Here is a 22,896-nt window from a genome sequence, read left to right on the forward strand (position 1 = left end):
CCCGTCGAGTTATTAGCGATAACGGAACCCAATTCGTAAGTGCGGTTATGCAACAGGTAGCACATTGCCTGGGTTTTCAACAAAACCTGATCCCTGTGTATCACCCGGAATCCAACCCGGTCGAAAGGAAAAACAGAGACATTAAGACTCAGTTTAACTCAGTTCAGCTATTCTCACGAAGTCTGATCATACGTCGTGGGCGGACAAATTACCTAGTGTGCGTTTCGCGATGAACACTGCGATGTGCGATTCGACTAGTTTTACCCCCGCATATCTTATGTTCGGACGAGAACTGCGAACTCCAGACGATGTTAACAGAGACTTTCGAGCAATAATAACAAACGAAAATTTCAACTCAAATCACGCCTTACTTACACACTATAAGTGACGTTTTAAGTGCCGCGCGCGAAAGACATGAACTATGCCAGGATAGGCGAAATATCTATAAAAACTCTCATCGCCGCTGTGCAACTTTCGTCGTCGGAGATAAAGTGCTAATAGACAGTCACACCCTTAGTGATTCGGCCAAGTCGATTACTTCAAAGTTCGCGCCCCGACGCGACGGGCCTTATGTGATTACGAAGGTTATCTCTCCTACTACTTACCAAGTTTCACCTGCTGACAACTTAGAGACTTTTGTTAGAAAATATCACGCGTCAGCCCCGACTCCTTACCGTTCGGAGGTCAGTGACCCCACACCACAACCAGTGCATGCGATCCGTAAGAGAGGTCATCCACCGAAGATGGCTCCTGTAGATCTTACTCCCGCTCCTGTCTAAATCACCGTCGATGAGTGTCCCGAAGAGGAACCTCCATCTGTTAGATTATCTGCTGACCTACCGCCTCCAGATGCTGCTAGCAGACGTCAACGAATACGAACCAAGAAGTCGTGTTCTTGTTGTTCAGATTCCATCACCAATATTGCCCCACACGCGAGACGCCAGTGCGGTGCAAAGGGGGAGGATGTAACACCCACCTAATATCACCATATTGGGCTGCATAGCTCTGATTACCAGACGCCAGCCTGAGAGAAGAGTGACGAGTGACAGTTGACTCTTGGACAGTTGAAATATATGAATATATGATTCTTAACCTACCTTTGTACACGTTGTAATGCTTTTACGTTTTCTCGAATAAATAGTTTAAATGTTTGTCTGATTTTTACAGTTTTTGGTAAATTCCAACCCAGGGAAATAAATCTCCCTTACAATTTAAAATAAATAAATATTTGTTTTGAAAAATTGTACTACTCTCTTATTATTATTAATAGAAAAGGTGCGCAATGATAGGCAACTTTAATTATTTATATATCGCTGGTCCGGAATAAGAAAGACGTAACTGACGTAAAAACGATATTTAAATATTTAAAATAGGGATTAAATGAGCAGTAACCGTCCAGGAGCATCGGTATGGCGTTGATTCTTACAATGATGGCTTGTAGTTTCATCCCCATTGGTTCGAATTTCATTATCTTAATTTAATCCCCCCACTTTCGACCCTATCTACAATTACGTCATTCTTCATCTTAAAATTTTTTTGTACAAAAAAAGATTTTTAAATATTTATTATGCCGTTTATTCTTACAGCGATGGCTTTTATCTGTATCCCTATTGGTCCGAATTTCATTATCTTAATTTAATCCCCCATTTTCAACCCTTTTCACAGTTGCGTCATTATTCATCTGAAGCAAGGACTAAAGTGGTGCTTATTTCAATAACTACGCAACTACCCTGTAGTGACTCAGCACATAGTTACAGTTCTGTCGCTTTTGTATCATCTGTACACAATATTTTAGAAGTTAATTACGCAATAAACAGGAATTGACAAAATTTGCAGTTACGTCATTCTTATTCCGGACCGGCGATATTATAGTTATAAATAATATATTTTGGCAACAAATTTTAAAAACAAATTATTTTCTGTCGTTAGGACAGCAGATGTTACTAGGGCATCCTTGCCATGTCGTTCGTTGCAATCCGTGACTGCACACGGAGTTATTATCCTGGTTCCGTCAGAGAGAAGAGCATTATGTATCTCCTGATGAGGGCTAAGAAGCCCCGAAACCGGTAGAGATGCTTGCTGTACCCTCTGATTGAATTAGAATATAATACGACTGCATTTTCGGATTGCAACGAAATTGAAAATGTTTATTCATTTTTAAATTATTTTTTAATTGAAAATCAAATCTATACGTGTTAATTTTTCTTGAATTATGCTTATGTTTTTACAAATTATGTACTTTACTTGGCTGAAAAACATAACAAATATATTTTACACAAAGTAATTAGCAATTAAAAAACAGAGTAAAAGTAGGTATGTAAATGTAATATATTATTAATATTTTTATACATAATTCCATAATTTTTAGTTATAAGTATGCAGTTTATAACAATTAATTTGTTTAAAATATATCTGTAAAGTAAATTACTATTCTAATTAGGAAATAAGCCACAATTTAACTTAAAAATGATTTTATTGAGGTTTCAACTGCCACCTCAGATGTCGTTATCAAAATACAAAACAAGAATAAAAAACCGCTAAACGCCGTAAAAATGAGTGGCGCATAAAATATTCCAGCTAGAAAAGATCTGATATGAATGTTACGTGGCGCGAAAATGGATTTTCATTTGATGCAAAACAAAATTCTAGTTTTATTTTAAAAGATTTTTCCATAATATTTGCTAAATTTGAAGTAAACGCTCCACAAAAGAGTAACTTTGATACAGTTTGAATTTTGAAACTCTTTTGTGGCGCGTTTACTTCAAATTTAGCAAATATTATGGAAAAAATATTTGCTAAATTTGAAGTAAACGCTCCACAAAAGAGTAACTTTGATACAGTTTGAATTTTGAAACTCTTTTGTGGCGCGTTTACTTCAAATTTAGCAAATATTATGGAAAAATCTTTTAAAATAAAACTAGAATTTTGTTTTGCATCAAATGAAAATCCATTTTCGCGCCACGTAACATTCATATCAGATCTTTTCCAGCTGGAATATTTTATGCGCCACTCATTTTTACGGCGTTTAGCGGTTTTTTATTCTTGTATCAGGAGTTTTTCAAAGTTATTTATAAATTAAATGTATGAAGTTGAATGCAATGTTCCTCTATTACACGTCAAGCTTTATAAATGGTCACCTTTGTTGCATTATCTCCCAAATCATCTAGTGTCCATCGAATGTACACTAGATTTTTTTCTATTCGAAATAGATTGAAAAAAAAATATATTGAGATGGCCGGTAAATGAGTCGTAACCACTACAACTCATAAACCATTTGGGGAATAATCGTTAATTGGATTATACTTTTGTATTTTAATAACTTCTCTAAACGGCTTAACCGATTTTGATCAGTAAACATGAGTTTGAAACGTATTGACCAGTAGTATCTGATGGATCTAAGGTCAAGTATGATAACTGAAGCTATTAGGTACAGGAATTATTTAGCTTTCGAAACCGTTTTTCCCACAGAAAATAGATTTTATCATATTTATGAAGCCTATAACCTAAAAATTTGAATTTTCCCGGATATGAGGTATACATCGTTAGATTCGTCTTGAGTCCTTATACAAACGCTAAGTTATTGGCACAATTCGTACATTGAAATGTTGAGTAATTGTCGAAAAACCAAAATTTTCAAAGTTTAGTTTTTCAGTTTTTCGGCTATACTGAGCCGTGTGTATGTCTGATCCTGACGGCTTGGACACCATTTGAAAGCTTAAGTCAACACTATTGATTTGATATATTTGCGGTTCTCATGCCTCTTCTTGATCCGAATATATATACCCCCAAAAAATATGCCGTATGTTGTACCTACAAAGTCCTATATAGCTGGCTTATGGGTGGTCAAAAGTCACAAACTACACCGGTTCTAAATCGGCCCTGACCCCCTCTTTAAATACAGAGAAAAAATATCAAATCGGTTTAACTTTCAAATACACATACATACATATCCACAAACATTTTCCCTTTTTTAAATAAAAATTGAGTCACATTTCTAAGCTCTATAACTTTTGAATGGTATAACCGATTTTCAAAATTAGACATGCGTTGGAAAGGTAATGATCAGTTCTATTAGAAACCGCAAAGGTTGGACTTAAATTTTCGAAGTTTTTGGGAGTTTTGTGGACCAGAACGAAAAACAGACGTTAAATAGGAAGGGCCGTAAAATCGACACCCTTGGACCAAAATGGATGGTTGACATATGAATGGGTGAGTCTTTTTCTGAACTTGAAGATGGGAGTTGGCACAATTTTCAATTCAGTCAGATTTAGAAAATTGAAAATTTCGTGTATATAATAGTGTCGCGTGTAGGGGGGTGTATTTCTGCGCCACTGGCGAGAACTGCCGTTATCTGGTAATCTTTCCGATATAAAACTAACAGCTTCGATAACTAATAAATCGAAAACTATTAATTTTATCAAAAAAATGTATAATGAACATTTTTTGTTTATAATTAATATTTTTACCAGCATTTGCGGTCAAAATATAAAAAAAAATTTCCACCCTCGAGATGAGGTGGCAGCTACCCCCTTGGTAAAAGCGTCTTTCGGCATCATATAGATTTTGATCCTTGGACTGACTATCCACTACTTATTGTCAAATTTTTAAACAAATCTATCCATTCTGTAAAAATTGCGAAGTGAAAAATTTCAGTTCCTGGACTAATTATACCTTTGGAGCTCTATAATTTCTGAACGGCTTACCTGATGTTGATCACTAAACATGAATTTGAAACGTATTGACAAGTAGTATCTGATGCATCCAAGATCGAGTATGATAACTGAACGTATTACAGGAATTATTGAGCTTGAAAAACCGTTTTTCCCATAAGAAATAGATTTGATCATATTTATGAACCCTATAACTTAAAAATTCGAATTTTCCCAGATATAAGGTATACACCTTTAGACGCGTTCTGAGTCCTTCTACAAACGCTCAGTTATTGGCGCAATTCGTAGGTTGAAATTTTGAGTAATTGTCGAAAAACCAAATTTTCAAAGTTTAATTTTTCAGTTTTTTGGCTATGGTGAGCAGTGCGTATGTCTCAGCTTGATCGCTTAAGGGCCATTTGAAAGCTTAACTCAACCCTATTAATTTGGTGTATTTGCGGTTTTCCTGTCTTTTCTTGAACCTAAGATATATACGCCCAAAAAATATGCTATTTTGTATCTACTTAGTCCTCTAGCTAACTTACGGGTAGTCAGAAGTCAAAAATTAGACCGGTTCTGAATCGGCCCTCACACCCTCTTGAAACACAGAAAAAAAAAATTCAGATCGGTTTAACTTTTCCACATACATACATACATACAAAAATACATATCCACAAACATTTTCCATTTTTTAAATAAAAATTGAGTCATATTTCTGAGCTCGATAACTTTTGGATGGTACAACCGATTTTCAAAATTAAACATGCGTTGGAAAGGTAATGATCTATGCTATCAGAAGCCGCAAAGGTCGGGCTTAAATTTTTGAAATTGTTGGGAGTTTTGGGGACGAGAACGAAAAACAGGCTTTAAATGGGAAGGGCCGTAAATTCCACACCCTTGGACCAAAATGGAGAAGTAACATATGGATGGACGAGTCTTTTCGTAAACTTTAAGATGGGATGTGGCCCAATTTTCCATTCAGTCATGTTTAGAAAATCGAAAATTTCGTGTATATATAGTGTCGCTTCAAGAAAATTAACATGTTACAGATTTTAGTTTCAAATAAAAAATCAATTTATGAATAAAGCACGATATAGATAGAAGAAAAGAATCGTGCGCTCTTCTGCTAATGATATTTTATTTGATCCAAACGTAAACACGTTAATTTTATAGACCAGTTGAAGATGTGAAGTGTGTCTACTGTGAAGAAACAAGCTTTTCAGCACAATTCCAGTCCTTTTACAGTGAAAGGTGGTCTTAGCAGTTAGCCAGTATAACTTCTTTGCTAATTATACTTAAACTAAGGAGCGTCATTTGGTAGGGTCAGGGGGGGCATTCCTGACCCTGAAAATGACTGAAATTTACAAAAAATACATCAATTTTCATCATTACATCATATATATTGTATTGTATATATAATGCTGGCCCTCCCCCCAATCAAAATTTCAAATGACGCCCCTGCTTAAACTGTAGCTGTTCTCATTTTGACTTTCAGAATGATCTTTTGAGCAAGCGGAAAAACATGAGCATAAAACATAGTGAAACAATGAATGCATCAATTATTCAGAGCAAAAATAATTAGAAAAAGGGATAGTTTTGACCAAAAATTGAAACGAGAAGAATAATGTGGTGTTATTTACGAATAAATTTGTAGATGGCTAACTGACTTACCGGTATCGGGTCCACCATCTTTTGATCTAAACTGCTGTAGTTTTTTCTCTAATTGTAGCTGCCTTCGCCTCCTCATAACTGCCTCGGGATTTGATATTGATCTAGTAAATGAAGTTTCAGGTAACTCTGTAAAGAAAACAATTAATAACAAAGTGAAAAATAATTATGAAATTTTTGTACTACTTTTGAAAGCATTTATTTAGTTTTTAGGGGCAATTTTCTTACCAGTATAAAGTTTTTCGGCAACTCCATCTTGGTCATGCGAGTCGCCATTCTCTAGTTTCATTTTCGTTAGTTTTTCTTGTTTCTTAAGCTGCTTTTTTTCTCGTTTCGATAACTTTCGTCGGAAACTTGCGTTCGTGTCCAGTGATCCCATCGTACCGGTCTGAAATTCAAATAAAAAATATTTACAAGCGTATAATACAATGAGAACGATGCAGAAATACTTCAGGAGATAAAATACTAGAATAGTATTTTACTAGAACTAATAGAAATACTGCTTTAAGATAAAATTCACTATTCTTTTTAAGTCAGAATTGATAGGAATAACATTACTCTTTTTCTGTCCATCTAAAACATGGAGAGGATTCTGCGTTGCATTTTGCGTCCAAATAAACAGCAATGTATAATTTATATTTTTAATTATTGTACCTCCACTAGAAAGGACTGATTAGTGCAAAGACCTTGCCACCACACTAATGGTTGGCAGTCTATTTTTCTGCAACTTCCTATAAAAGAGGTCTTGAAAAAAATCCTGTTTTCGATTTATACATTGCTGCATTAGTAACAATTACACTTGTCTGCAATTTGCTGAAAAACTTCCATACAATTTAAACTCTCCTCATCGGAAAGGCCTTCTTCTCTAAATCGTGGATCCACAAAATATGTAGCTTTATGGATATCTTTGCGGCAAAAACTTATTCTCCTTTTAAGATGCCTTTTAAGTATTTTATTACAGATAGGATAGTTCTGTCACCAGGGGGGGGGGGTACAACGGCCTCCTTAATTCAGATGGGCTTGCCCAAGTTTTTTTTTATGTATTTTGACCCATAGAACACGAATTTTTTGGGTAACAGTTGATCCGGATGTCGATAAGATTATTATAAAAAAAGAACTTGAGGAATTGCATAACAGCAATTTTTCGCAAAACAACTTTTTTTTGTATTTTTTGGGTGATTCTAAGCAAAAAATGTTCTTACAAGTTGTTTCGTAGGATGCATAGTTTTCGAGATAAACGCGGTTGAACTTTCAAAAAATCTAAAAATTGCAATTTTTGAACCCGAATAACTTTTGATTAAAAAATACAATAGCAATTATTATTTGCATTGCTAAAAATTAATTTTTTTTATTGTTAAGCAAAGCTATAAACACATGTTTCCCGTGCCCAATGCATGCGTTTTAATGTACGTAATCTACGTAGAAATTGTCTGTATGCGCACCTACTCGTTCGGTTTTAAATGAGAAAGGCATTGAAAACATCATTCAAGCACATTACTCTGGGCTAATTAGCAAAATACAAGGAAAAGTTATTTACCAGCAATTTTATTGCTGGAATCGAATCTTATGATTCTATATATTAATAAAATAGGTATGCAAAGTCTGTAGACAGTGTGCTACTTTTTTTATAAACAAAATGGCGCCCGAAAATAGTGTTTTTTTTTCAATTTTTGCTCTATAACTCCAAAGATTTTAACTTTACACCAAAAACACCCAAATGAAAATTCATCGTAATTAAATTCTGCATAGAGACGTGTTTTTCCAGATTTACTTTGACGAAAATTTTCCCCGGAAAATGCGGTTTGTTCCAACAAAATCTTTAATTTTCAACTAAAATTTTAGATAAGTAATTGTTTATCAATACTTAAATAACCTGGTATTATAAAAGCTCTTTTCGTATAGATTATAATTCCAGAAGCCGATGGAAATTGAATGAGCAGTTTAGCAGCAATTGAATTGTTAATTAAAAATTTATGGTCGCTATACAATGTGCAACTTCTCTCACTACTTACATGCATTCAAAATGAACAATTTCTCAGGCAGTGAGAAAAGTCGGATATTGCAGTGGGAAATATTTTTTCTCACGGGTTCACCGCCGGTTTACATACATATGATCGCCATTTCCATGGTAACATGAACAATAGAAACACAATTATTTTTGTCAAACAAAATGTGTTCGAACTTGTCAAAACTTTGTCAAAACTTAAAATTACCTTTTAAGACTCTTCAACTGTGAATTATAATTTTAAATAAATAAAGTATATAAATATTAAGAATATTAAATACCTATGTGTATATGTATACACCGTTCTTAGGCGTCAACGCCCTTCGGTAGGGATCTATGGAGGAGTATCACCAAGCCGGAAGCCCTTATCCCTTCCCGTACCGCTCCTCCATAGGCCGATCAGACGCCAGTTTATTCCAGACCAAGCCGTAGACTCTATTGAGTTTTATACTACGGCGTTGGCCTTTTTATAAATTTCATGACCTAGCTGAGGCTCGAACCAGCGACCGCAAATCGCAAATCCACTAAACTTGTCGATCGACTGAGCCCCAGCTAACTGGACCGTCAAGACCGACATGCCCTATGTGTATATATGTATTTTATTTCAATTTAGGCATATAATATACCTAAAAGCACCTAAATTATTTAATTTTGAAGTTTGAACTCTTGACAAAAACGCATCCATAGAAAGAGAACAGTGTACAACACGAGAGAAAATGACATATTTCTCTCTCGCTTGATTTGTGGCACTCGCCTCGTGCCTCGGCTCGTGCCAACAAACTTCTGCGCTCGTGAGAAATATGTCTTTTTTCTCTCTTGTTGTACAATATACTATTTCTCGGCTTCGGCTTCCCATGGAGCAATTTTCTTCATTCTTTTTTTGTTCCCAAGTAACTCGAGTAGAGCCATCTAACTAACGCATTAATAAATGTAAAACTTGCTTTTGTTTTGTTATAATAGATTAATTTATTTTAAAGAAAAGAAAACTACATATTTTTTCCAGTTGTAGACTTTTTTTAGATAAACTTACTACAAGTGTACCTTTGAATGTTAAAAAGACAAATATTCTCATTTGAAAGCAGTACAATTATTTAAACAATCTTTATTTAAACAAATTAAAAATTTTGTTATAATAAATAAATTAATTTATTATAACAAAACAAAAGCAACTTTGACATTTAATAATGCGTTGGTTAGATGGCTCTACTCGAGTTACTTGGGAACAAAAAAAAATGAAGAAAATTGCTCCATGGGAAGCCGAGAAAATGCATTTTTTAAAGTATACCGATTTTGAACTTTGAGATTACATTTTCTCCAACCTGATTTTTGATTGGAATTTTGCTATTTTTGGCAATTTTCACTCGTAATATCGATAGTTCTTATTATAATAATATATGTTATGATTATTTTAAAGATATGAAAATTGGTGTGAAGAAAGAGGATAAAAATAAAAAGGTGATGGTTCGAAAATTATGATCGTATTGTTTATATATTTGCCGTAAATGCAGGTCAACTTTGACCGCTTGTATCTCAGGAAGAACTCATCACAATTAAATGTTTTTTCATTTAAAAGAAGCGTCCTGCCGCTTTTTTCCAATCCGTTAAAGAATTAGAGATATTAAATATAGATTATAGATAGAATATAGATTATATTAGATATTAAATTTGTTTATAAGCCAAAAAATTGTTTATAATTTAAAAATATTCCTAAGGCCGCTTAAATAGTCCAATTTCAATTCTGTAAAGTACATTAGATAGGTACAGTGTCTTTTTATACAAAAATCATAGTTATTCTTATGTATCATAATTACTATGGTTATTATAGCGACCGTAAATTTTTAATTAACAATTCAATTGTTGCTAAGCTGTTCATTCAATTTCCATCGGCTTCTGGAATTATAATCTGTACGAAAAGAGCTTTTATGCTACCAAGTTATTTAATTATTGATAAACAAATACGTATCTAAAATTTTAGTTGAAAATTAAAGATTTTGTTGGAAAAACCGGTATTTTCTGGGGAAAATGTTCGTCGAAGTAAATCTGGAAAAAACACGTCTCTATGCAGAATTTATTTACGGTGAATTTTTATTTGAGTGTTTTTGGTGTAAAATTAAAATCTTTGGAGTTATAGAGCAAAAATTGAAAAAAACACGATTTTCGGGCGCCATTTTGTATATAAAAAAAGTAGCACACTATCTGCGGACTTTGCATACCTATATTATTAATATATACAATCATAAGATTCCATTCCAGCAATAAAATTGCTGGTAAATAACTTTTCCCAAAAATGGCCTATTCTCCGATAATCTGACCAGACTATATGTGTTTATAGCTTTGTTAAACAATAAAAAAATTAATTTTTAGCAATGAAAATAATCAAAACCGATAGAATTTGACTTGAGCTTTCAAATGCGGTAAGCAAAATTGCTATTTTATTTTTTAATCAAAAGTTAATCGGGTTCAAAAATTGCAATTTTTCGATTTTTTGAAAGTTCAACCGCGTTTATGTCGAAAACTATGCATCCTATGAAAAAACTTGTAGTAAAAACATTTTTTGCTTAGAATGACCCAAAAAATACAAAACATGTTTTGTTTTGCGAAAAATCCCTGTTATGTGATTCCTCAAGTTCTTTGTTTATAACAATCTTATCGACATCCGGATCAACTGTTACCCAAAAAATTCGTGTTCTAAGGCAGGCCGCACATCAAAGAAACATGAAACGTAAATTACGTTTCATGGAAATAAACCACTGCTTAAGAAATATATGTCCGGCCATTTATGAAACTCTCCGAAAATAAAAATGTGTCATGAGCATGAATCACACTCGTTTCATTGGTAGGCGGACTTTGAGATTTGTTTAGCAGTGTTTTCTTTTCATGAAACATGTTTTTCGTTTCATGTTTCATGTTTTTCGTTTCATGTTTCTTTGGTGTGCGGCTTGGCTACGGATCAAAATACATAAAAAAAAACGTGGGCAAGTCCATCTGAATAAAGAAGGCCGTTGTACCCCCCCTGGCGACAGGACTAGGACTGGGTAATGAAGTTTTAAAGAGTGTTTTAATTAGTTGTTGTTTTATATTCATTAAAAGTCTTGCAACCAGTGAAAGATTAGGCTTCTCCTTCTAAGATTTTGATACCCCTGGCAATAGGTTTTAATAATAATTCGACAGTGGTCCATCTTCCCAGAAACTATCATCAAGAATATCAAGAATATAAAACTTATCAATATTATTTTTATTATTGATGATTATTGTGTACTTAATGATAACATTATAGGTATATTACATTACACAAATAGCAAGCATGAATTCTTCCGATTCGAACAGGTTTTTTCCGGTTTTTCCATCGATTAAAAAAGACTGGTTTTTTAAAACACTACACTAGAGTGAGTGGATTACTTCCTTTAATTTTTAAATTCCTTAAAAAATTAATTCAACATTTTATAAAGGATATTGTTCTGAAGCTATTTCTTTGTGGCATTTATGTAATTTATTATTCTACATGCGAAATAGGCCACAATTTAAAAAATGATTTTATTGACGTTTCGACTTCCAACAGACGTCATTATCAAAATACAAAATATTACTGTGCTTGAGTATGCTGGACGTAACCTCAAGCCCTTTGGTATTAGTAATATTTTGTATTAATGTGATTAATGTGATAACGACGTCAGATTTGGAAGCCGAAACGTCAATAAAATCAGTTTTTAAGGTAAATTGTGGCTTATTTCCCATTTAGAATAATAAATTTTATAAAGGATGATTTGTAGCTTGTGTCACTGTTATTACATACCATAACATTATGCCCAAACCAGTGGCGTGCGGTGACTTTTTCGAAAGGGGAAGCGATTCAATAAGGATATAAAAATATTTTCTTAAGGTTCGAGGGTGGAGACACTTCCCACCTGATAACACTCTGATGCGCAGGGGCTCTCTATCAGCAAAGTGCTTATGTGAGACGTCTTGGGTACAAGGACTCACACACTAAATCCTACCCCGATCAATGCGTGAGGCACTCTATTTCCGCTATTTCTAGTGACTAGTGACCTATCATTGATCTGTATTGCTACCTCGGGCCTTGAGTCCTCGCGCCGGGCTTGGTTTCCTAAAGAAGAATTCTATTTAAAAAAAATTTATATTCCGAGGCATTTTCCACAACACACAACTTTCAATAATATTACACTTATTTATACTTGAGGTCTATTCTCCTATCAAATTCTGATAATTGTTGAATGCAGTCTTTTTCAATGGATAATAGGGCTAACTTTCAAAGTCTGTCTTCGCTTGTTGAATTTCTTTTAAACTCTTAATTTGAAACTTTTAATGCATCTTAATACTGAAAAACTTCGTTCAACTGATGCACGTGTGGCTGGGATAGTTAGTACTAATTCACACAACTTGACCACTTCACACAGTGACTTGTTTAAACCAGTAGTTATAATTATCACTAATGCCAGTTGTTTCATAAACGACACTTAACTGAGAATGCAAAGCTGGGATATCAAAAAAATTTCATTATTTAATCGTATAGTGAAATAAATTCCTCTGTGGGAAATTTTGATGAATTATAATTAGAAATATTAAGATTATATATTATAATTCTACAAATTTTAAATCGTTAAAATTTTGAAAGCTAGAATTCATTTGTTGTAGAATATTATCAAAAGGTCTCTCTGTTTCCTCTGTTCTCTCTGTCTCCGACATTATCAATCTTCATGTTCAAACCTCATATTTTCAGTTTTATCCCAAATATTTTTAAACTGCTCTCGTTTTTTTAATTATCGTATTAATAAAGTCATCAATTTGTCTTATACAAAATGCAATGTCATTTGACTTCTGTAAAATATCAAATAAAAAATCAGTAAAAGGAAAAATCTCTGCAAAAAATTTAAATCGAAATATTCTTTAAGCGAATGTATGTTGACCTAAGCACCCCTTAGCAGTCGGAGCATCTCACTTTTGGAAGGCGATAGGACGAGCGCTTCCAGAGGGTACGAAAATTCGCGCGACTAGTGGGTGCGGTCATTGAACCCTGACCAATTTTTAAACGGGACAACTACATGACAATCGGCGATTTTGAGATGCGCTTCTGTCAGGAGTGGACCGAATAGTTGAATTGTGTGCATTTTGAGTTCGTTCGTACGCGATTAATTTTTAATATTTTTCAATGCCTAGTGCCTAGGTAATATGTAGATTACTTGGATTAGGAAAAAAATTTTGATTATTAAATATTAATTAATAATATATTTTCTTATATCGAAGTATAAATAGGGAAGCGGTGCTTCCCCCGCTTCCATGGACCGCACGCCTCTGGCCCAAACACAACTCCTTCATTTTGACTTTTCTTTTTTCCAAACGCCTTCAAATTCCAAAAGCCTTTAACTTAGAAGCCTTAAATCGTAAAGCTTTAAACTTCAAAAATAGTTGCGGTTTTTTACTATTTTCTATACTCGTATATCCATCGTTTATTAGATTTAACAAACGAACCTACTTACCGTCTTATCGTCAACATTCTTTAACAAAAATCTTCCTTCTCTATCATCTACGTGCCATTTGAGCTGGACCAAGAGAGGCTTTTCATCGGGAGGCATTTTTCTCTCCTGGCAACCCTCATGTAATTCGTAGAGCGCGTACGAAGGTACCGACAGCATTCTCATATCCGGTCGGAATTTTTCAACTAGAGTACCGATGACGTCTTCTACGGTGGCATCCGAAGCTACCCTTATGCATTTTGTGGCGACTTTCTGACCGGAGTCTTGGAAGTAGAATCGCATCACTCCATGGAATTCCAGGTCCTACAATAAAAAAGAAAATAAAGTAGTAGTGTCTAGCTAGAGGAAATACACACACCCAAACTTATATGGAATCATCTGATATTTCTTACTAATTCGTGCGAATTTAAAAAAACGAACACACGAAGTCAAACAATATTTATTTTAAAGCAATTAAGTAACAAACACAATAACAATTAAACAAAATAATAAAGTATTTAACAAACAAATTGAAAGTAGTTGTTTTAAAGTCAATGGCATACAAAATTTCAATGTAAAACGAATAATGTTTAAATTGTTTTTATTTTTTTTTTTGTATTTTGTGGTAGTCAGTGTTATCACCTCTTGTCCTTATGCAAGCTTCAGTTTGCGTGGGCACGCTCCTAATTAAATTATCAAAATTTTGTTGTGGTAGGTTGCTCCATCCTTTAAGAGCAGCTTGTACTAGCCGTGCGGTGGTTTGTGGATTATCCCGGCGAGCTCTAATTTTTCTTTTAAGCATATCCCACAAATACTCTATAGGATTAAGCTCAGGTGAGCAAGCAGGCCACTCCAAACAAGGATACCTTCTGCTTCAATGATGTCTGTAGTCACTCTAATGGTATGTAGAGGTCCATTATCATGCAATAAAATTAAATTTTCTCCTGTTTCACCTCTCCAGAGCCTGACTACAGGTTATCAACACCTGTGAGCAGTTAAAGTTGATTGGATGAAAATTAAAGGAGTTTTTTTACGGATCACAATTCCTCTCCAGAACATTACACTTCCCCGTGTATATTTGTGAACAGATATGGCAGTTTTCGTTCTTGCTTGTCTTCCTCTACCTCTAAGTACACGATTTCGTGGGCCATCTGATTTTACACAAATCCTGACTTTTTTTGAAAATAGCACATTTTGTCAATTCCCAATGTTCCAGTTTTGGTGGTGAAGACACCAATTTAGGCGATCAATCTTGTGCTGCCTGGATAACTCGGGAACCCATAACTGTCTCCTGCTGTACACTTCTTGGTACGAACTTTTCTTCTTATCGTTTCAACTGAAACAGTTACACCTGTAGCTTCCAAAAGATGCCTTTGGAGCTGCAGGTGAGAAAAAATGGTTGGGCGTCTTCCAGCTGATTGGACAATTAAACGATCGTAGAGAGCCGTTATTACTTTTGGCGATTTTCCCTTGCTTTATTTTTGAGCTTTCCTAGTTCCTGTTACCTAGCATAGGTTTTGGACAGAACTCCCTGTATTACGCCTAGCTCTACAGCTATGTCCCTCTGAGAACATTACTTTCTACACAAGACCAATAATCTTTCCTCGTTGTAAGTTCTATAACCCCACATGAGGCATATTTTCGTTTTTGGACGCAAAAGTTAGTTTATTTATTTTCGTTCAATTTGCAACTCAAGCAAATAACCTATACCGTACCGAGCTGTACTATCCGATTGTCTTATATATTTGTTTATTTTTAATAAAAACCTTTATTCTTCGCAACAATAACAAGTTTTTTCAAAAGAAATAAATATTACTTTGAAATACATGGTAATTCCATATAAGTTTGGGTGTGTGTATTGTAAAGCTATAATCATAATCTCTAAGTAACCTGTAAAATGAGTAACTCAGAAATTTCAATAATTTCTAAAGTTGAATTACACAGTAAATACCAAAATTTAACGCTCTAAGCCAATTAAACACTACGAGTATAGTATATATTATATACTCATAGTGTTTAATAATAACCCAATGCGGTTACACCAGTTTAAAGGTTTGACTATCGCTTGGTAGATACGATGGAGAGAATAAGTAAATGAAAATACGGAAAGGAAAATAAAGTATAGGATGGAATGGTGAAAAATGATTTGACATAAGAAAAATTGTTGGGTCCTGTTCCGAGGCATGTCTCTATGTGCCTCTATGTGCAAAGTATTTATAGTCCATTAGTAGGGAAGAACCTTACTGAAGACTTCCTTCTGCTTTATCCTGATTTATCCGATATAACACATGTCGCACGACTTCGTTACTGCCATAACCCTGAAATCGTAAACTTTTTAGGAGAACAAAAACAAGATTTTATGTGAACTCTTCATTTTGTTAAAAATGAAGAAATTTTCGATTTCGTTGCAAAACGAAAATACAGCCCCACCATATTCTAGTCCAATCACAGGGTGCAGAAAGCACCTCTACCGGTTTCGAAACTTATTAGTCTCTTATCAGAAGGCACATATGCTGCTCTCTCTGGGTTTGCTCACTATGGAGAGCAATGGATTGTATCCTCGCTCCGACCCTTGCTCCCTGGTATTTATGTTCGTGAATTCTCGCATTTAAAATAATGTATTTATTTTACATAGCGATCGAAACTATATTATCGATCGATATGTAAAATAAATACATTATTTTAAATGCGAGAATTCACGAATATAACGAATATAAATACCAGGGAGCAAGGGTCGGAGCGAGGATACAATCCATTGCACTCCGTAGTGAGCACAACTTCTGATCCAACCAAAACAAACCACGACGTGCAGTCACGGATTGCAACGAACGAAATGGCATAGATGCCCTAGCGGCAACTGCTTTTCGTTCGTTGCAATCCGTGACTGCACGCCGGGGTTTGTTTTGGTTGGATCAGAGAGAGCAGCATATGTGCCTCCTGATGAGACACTAATAAGTTTCGAAAGCGGCAGAGGTGCTTGCTGTACCCTCTGATTGGACTAGAATCTATTGCGGCTGTATTTTCGTTTTGCAACGAAATTGAAAATGGTTATTCATTTTTTATTTATAGATTTACTCTGATTGGAGTACGAAGGGAACCATTCTCGTTGGAACTTTACCGCGCTTAGCAGATGGGACGTGAATTATAAATTGTAAAATTCCCTCATCTTCCTTAGTCTCAGCATCAGTTATGGTTTGCAAATTGTAGAAGCCTCGGAGGTGTAACCAGAGAAGGTTCCCATTGTTTTCAGTCTGGTGGGATGTAGAGTAACATTATGTTGTTTTATATGCCATTAGATTGAAAACTTAGTCTTTCTTCATTTTGTATCTATCTAATGCTAGTATTTATTTTTAATTGTTGATATTGCTTTATCCTGAAATTCACCCTTAAATATGATAAGGCGTTATTGCTAAGGCACCCATATTCAAAATTCGAGGCTTAGGTTCTGTAGTGCCATAACCCTCACAGGTTATGGCACTAGAGAAGTTTTACTTGAGTGATTATCCTTGGCTAACAAATGCATTATCACATCGTCCCTGCCATTTCCAACTATCGAATGTGAACAGTGGTACTTTTCAGGAGAGCAAAATAACTCTTTTTAGAGACTCCTAAATCAGCGCATTGACAAATTGGAAAATTTTTATATTTTTTGAATGTAATGTTTAATCCTTGTTAAATTGATAACAAATATGAACTGCTTATCATTTTTTTCTTTCCAAAAAATCACATTCGTTACTTTTGCCATATTTGCCACAAGATGTATCACGTATAATGCGAGAACAAGATATCGAATCTGAAAAACCCCGATTTTTCACATTCGATAGTTGGAAATGGTAGGGACGACATGTTAGGGCAATATTTAAAAATGTACTTATCACAGTAACGCAAACTGTTTTGTGGTTATCTTGCTTATGCTGAGGGAGCCAAAATCGAAAATGGTAATAACGACACAGGCACACTATGCAGATTCTAAGATAACTAAATTATATGACATTATGCCGCAATGAAGGCAACGCCTAAAGGAACGTGTTAGGCCAAAAAAAACAGATTTTCCCTTTTTTTAGGGTTATCGCACTATTGAAGTCGGGGTGCGATATATACATTATCTTTTAACTTTCAATTTTGCTACTTGGAATGTGCTTCAGACCAGTGTTGCCAATCGCATTTCTCTAGATTATCCGATGATCGCTCGAAAAATATCCGATTTGTCACGAAAAGGTAAGCTAGGTCAAAAATTATTCTGTTATTAAAATCAATGTTGCCAATGTTATTCCATAGATAAATAATATAGTATTTTAGTCCCCTTAACAACCATCAAATAACAAAATCCGTTGCTCGTACGCCAATCAGTTGATTGTAATCATTTATCATTATAATAATTAACATAATTGATTAATTAATTATTAATTATCAATTAACGTAACAATTATTAACATAATTGATTAATTAATCAATTAATCTCATTATTGTAATAAATTATGTTTTCAGCAACCCAATCAAAGTTGACATTGACAGTAATTAAATATTTGATAATAATCAGTTGATTCCATTTCTGATTAGCGTTCGAACAACCGGCTATTTAATCTACTGGATTCTCTATTTCACAGTTTAAAAATTTTCGTTTATAGATGAAAATCTCGTATCCTAGCTGATTATTACCTAATTCATGTATGTAAATACTATTTACTTACTATTATTATATTATTCGTATTTTGTATTATCGTAAGTGTTAAATTCTAAATAAATAAATAAATCTAAATATTTTATTATTTGGATCGTTATATTAATTTATTATAATTATTTAAGTAAAAAAAAAACACTTTTAAATATTATTTTATTAAAACGTAATAACTACCTAAAACTAGGTACTGGAAAAATAAATAATAAATAAATCAATACAAGATAAACTACAGCTACATTAATAGCATAGGCGCAAAATTTTTGGTCAATGATTTTAAAATGCATTATTTTTTTCGAGTCCTGAGAAAGCTAATAAGTATTATTTAAAAATTTAAACGCAGAATGAAAGGTTACATTATTACCGAGGGCCAAAAGTCCCTGAAGATTTCTATAATTTTTATTCTAATATGTTACAGGGGTAAAAGGAAAAGAGAATATTAAGTGTGATTTTTAATTTCAAATATCTCATTCAAAAGAAACATTTTGTTTATTCTAAGGGACTTTCAGCCCTCGGTAATAATGTAATCTTTTATTCTGCGTTCAAATTTTTCAAAAATATTTATTAGTTTTCTCAGGATTCGAAAAAAATAAATACGTTTAAAGATTATTGGTCCGAAATTCTGCGCCTACGCTCTTTTAACAACTAAAGATTTATTACAACTAAAAAAATAGATGTATTTGACAGTCTTGTAGTTATTAAGGTATCAAAGTTATTATCCATAATACCCGTGGTGCGTTCAACGTTAATGCCCGACTAAATAATTTTTTTTGGCAAAAAATTTGAAGGATTTTTGAGTTAATTAGTAGATAATATCTAGATATTATTAGTTTCAAATAAGTAGATTTTTCTACAACCACTATTCCAAATGCATTTTTCTGCACAATTTTATGTTAACAAACTTAATATTTTCTCACAGCATAACTGACAGTAGTGTGCAGAAAAGTGACGTTCTGTGCCGGAAAGTTCTTTTCTGCATAGTACCATTACATTCCTCAAAAAAATCATAAATATAATTAGGTAAGTATAACATGTTTTGATGAAATGGTTTTGTTTAAGATATTAGATTTGATAGAACTTTACAAAAAAGAACTAGATTTAACTACATCTCATGTCCGACAAATCTTTAAACGTTTACTTAAGCACTGCACTACATAAAATGAAAATAAAACTAAATCGTGCGTGAATTAGCTTTCATAAGTTTAAAGACTAAAAACTAAAAACTCATAAATAACATCGGAGGGCAGACGCTTTTTGAAATTTGAATTGGATTAGTATGCCTTAAGTGGATGCACTAGTGCATTTAAAATCTAAACAAAAGAATCGGCACATGTCCCTTTTGTCAAAAGATAAAAAGTATCGGATGTCACTAACATTCATCCAGTGTAGGCTATTTATAAAAATTTGGGTGGAACCAAACAAAATTAATGTGTTGTTGGTGTTGGGAATATATGGATGAGAAAGTTTTAGTCGATGGTAGATACACTGAAAAATATCCGCAAATATCCGATTTATTTAAAGATACGAAGAAGATACGACAACTCTCAAAAAGGTACGCAAACCGGATAATTATCCGCCGATTGGCAACACTGCTTCAGACTGACAATACTTCCAAGATATTTACATTAGCTAATCAAAATATCTGTCCATTAGAATAAATGTGTTCGGCTCAATAATTTGTTTTACTCTTTGTCAGAATGACGAGGTCCTACTGAACGGCAATAAGAAAAAGTTATTAGTTATTAGACTCTTAAAATTATCAGTAGTAATTGCACAAGAGTTGCAGTATAGTAATTGCACTTTGACAGTTTTAATTTCACGAGCCGAAGGCGAGTGAAATTATGTCAAAGTGTCACGAGAGCAAAAATTCTATATTAATTTCAGAGGTCGAGTGCAATTTTTTTGCGATTATTTCATGAATAAAACTGTTCAAAACCAAAATTTTATTGTAATTTATTTATGTAAGTACCATTAAACACACAGTTTTTATAAATATTTGACGATTGAAAGTCATCACTTTTATAATTTTTAAAACATTAATTGTCATTAATGTCACTGAATGTATTTTTTCGTAGCAACGAAGGGCATCTGACGTAATATACTTAACGACGGGAGATTATCAAAAATTATCGATTTAATTCAGATTTCTGTAGCTTTCTATTGGTCAGAATCTCCTATGAATGAAATAATCTAACTAATACATTCTTCTATAATGTGATGTGTTTAAGACTGCGTCTGATCTTGAAAAATTTAGTATTCTATAAAATTTTACAAATTTAAATAAATCCCATTTTATGTGATAGAATAATGAATGTGAAAAAATCGTAAGTCTTGTCCAAAATATTCACCCTTCTTATCCGTTCTAATGATTATCGAGATCATTCCCAGAACAACAAGATATTAATAAATCAATTTACATTCACTAAATTCTTAGTTTCCTGCAGATACGCCTGTCTGTATATACTTACGGCTATTATCATTACTGTTATTAGTTTATTACTCATGGATATACAGTCATTAAAACGAACACAGGTTAACTACGGGGGTCGTTCAAAATAGAATTTTCGTTGAGCACCGGCTTACAAATTTCGAATAGTATAGTGGACGGACGTCTTACGACTTTTTTCTTTTATCTTAAAAAGTATATTTAATGTCCGACTGGTATATTATTTGACAAATAATGACATGATTTCGAAGTCAGTTAAGTATGATATTTTATATTATAATGCCCTAGGGTGTTATTTTGAAAAATAACGCCCTAGGGTGTTATTTTGAAAAATAACGCCCTAGGGTATTAAATTTAAATAACTAGTTAAATATTGTCAAGTTGACAAATACCAACCTAAGTAAAACTATGGTTACCACAATTACGTTAGGGAGCGTTCAAGTATTACGTAACGCAATTTTTGAGGATTTTTGACCCCCCCTCCCCCCATGTAACGCACCGTAACGTTTTTCTGTACCCCCCTCCCCCTACCTAAACGTTACGTAACACCAAAGTGGCCATTTTAACTTAAATGGAAAACGAGGTTGCGAAAAGTACCGGAAACTCGGTAAAAGAACTTTGTTATTATTTTAATGGCATTTGAGGTAATAATAAAAACTTACAATCATCATTCAGCCTTAAATGTCCACTGCTGAACATAGGCCTCCTCCCCTCGTTTCCAACCACGTCTATCCTGCGCCGCTCTCATCCAGTTTTTATTTAGCTTTCTTAAGTCGTCAGTCCATCTTGTAGGCGGTCGACCGACGTTTCTCTTGTCTTCGCTTGACCTCCATTCCAATAACCTTTTTGTCCATCTCCAATCTGTCATTCTGGCAATGTGTCCTGCCCATCTCCACTTCAACCTGGCTAGCCTTTCGATGACGTCAGTCACCTTTATTCTTCTCCTGATTTCTTCGTTTTTGATTTTGTCTTGCAGAGTTATTCCTAACATTGAGCGCTCCATTCTTCTCTGCGTTACTCTTAGTTTGGTAGCCGAGGCTTTAGTTAAGGTAAGTGTTTCTGATCCGTACGTCAAGACTGGGAGGACGCACTGATCAAATACCTTTCTCTTTGCTGCCCACCCAAGAACGATTCTTCTATTCAGTTCATGTGTCTGGTTATCCCTGCCACTCGTAATTCCATGTCCCATGACATGAAATATGTTCAAAACTTACAATAATAATCTTTTATTATTAATTTTACATTGACATTTAATTTACATTTACATTTTCCCTACTTGGCCCCATCCTTACATACATTTTTGGTTTCATTCTTTATTGTTCTTCTCATGCATTCTTCTATTTTATCTTTTTTAATAAAAGCTTAAAATAAAATAACATATTTTTAATTTTAACATTTTATTTTGCTTAGTACAAATTTTTGTATAACGAATAATATACGATGTTAGCAGTAGTTTCGGAAAAATAGTGAAAAAAATGTGTAAAACTTTTTGCTCTTCAACGCCCTGTATCGTGAAACCAAAATTATTTAGTAAGCAAACTCCAATTATTTTTTAATTTTTCACCTATCCTAGAGATCGTGTTACCTTTTTCTGAAACACCTTGTATATATATAAGAAGGCACTTATGGAATAAAATTATTTCTGTCCTTGTTTTAAATCATTTTAAAAAACGCTGGGACCCGTAGATTTTCATATATAAAAATGTGTGCTTTTTAAACATAAATTTAAATGTACAGGGTGATTCATGCAAGCCTAACGTAGTCCATTATCTTTAATTTTAATTAAACACCCTTTATATTTTTGTTTTTAGAAGCTGCTTAACAACCTCATCTCAATAATGTGTATTATGTAGGGTCTATTATGAATAATGGAAGGTGAAATTTTGAAATTATGTATAATTTTCGTCAAGATGTTAATCACATAAAACTTTGAAATTAATAATTCAGGAATCACACTTTAAATAAGGGTATTATTTTTT

At 33.7% G+C, this 22,896-nt stretch overlaps 1 protein-coding gene across 3 annotated transcripts in view; it reads right to left on the bottom strand.

Moving 5' to 3' along the window:
* Window positions 1–22,896, bottom strand: part of LOC114341142 (afadin) — a 1,043,753-nt gene that overhangs the window by 641,821 nt on the left and 379,036 nt on the right. For all 3 annotated transcript variants that reach the window (XM_050658899.1, XM_050658898.1, XM_050658900.1), the window contains exons 3-5: window positions 13,818–14,117; window positions 6,546–6,705; window positions 6,321–6,446 (exon numbers count right to left, since the gene is read on the bottom strand). In XM_050658899.1, coding sequence (XP_050514856.1) covers window positions 6,321–6,446; window positions 6,546–6,705; window positions 13,818–14,117 — 586 coding nt within the window. The remainder of the gene's footprint in view (window positions 1–6,320; window positions 6,447–6,545; window positions 6,706–13,817; window positions 14,118–22,896) is intronic.

This window comes from Diabrotica virgifera, chromosome 8 (assembly GCF_917563875.1).
Source record: "Diabrotica virgifera virgifera chromosome 8, PGI_DIABVI_V3a".
NCBI lineage: Eukaryota > Metazoa > Arthropoda > Insecta > Coleoptera > Chrysomelidae > Diabrotica > Diabrotica virgifera.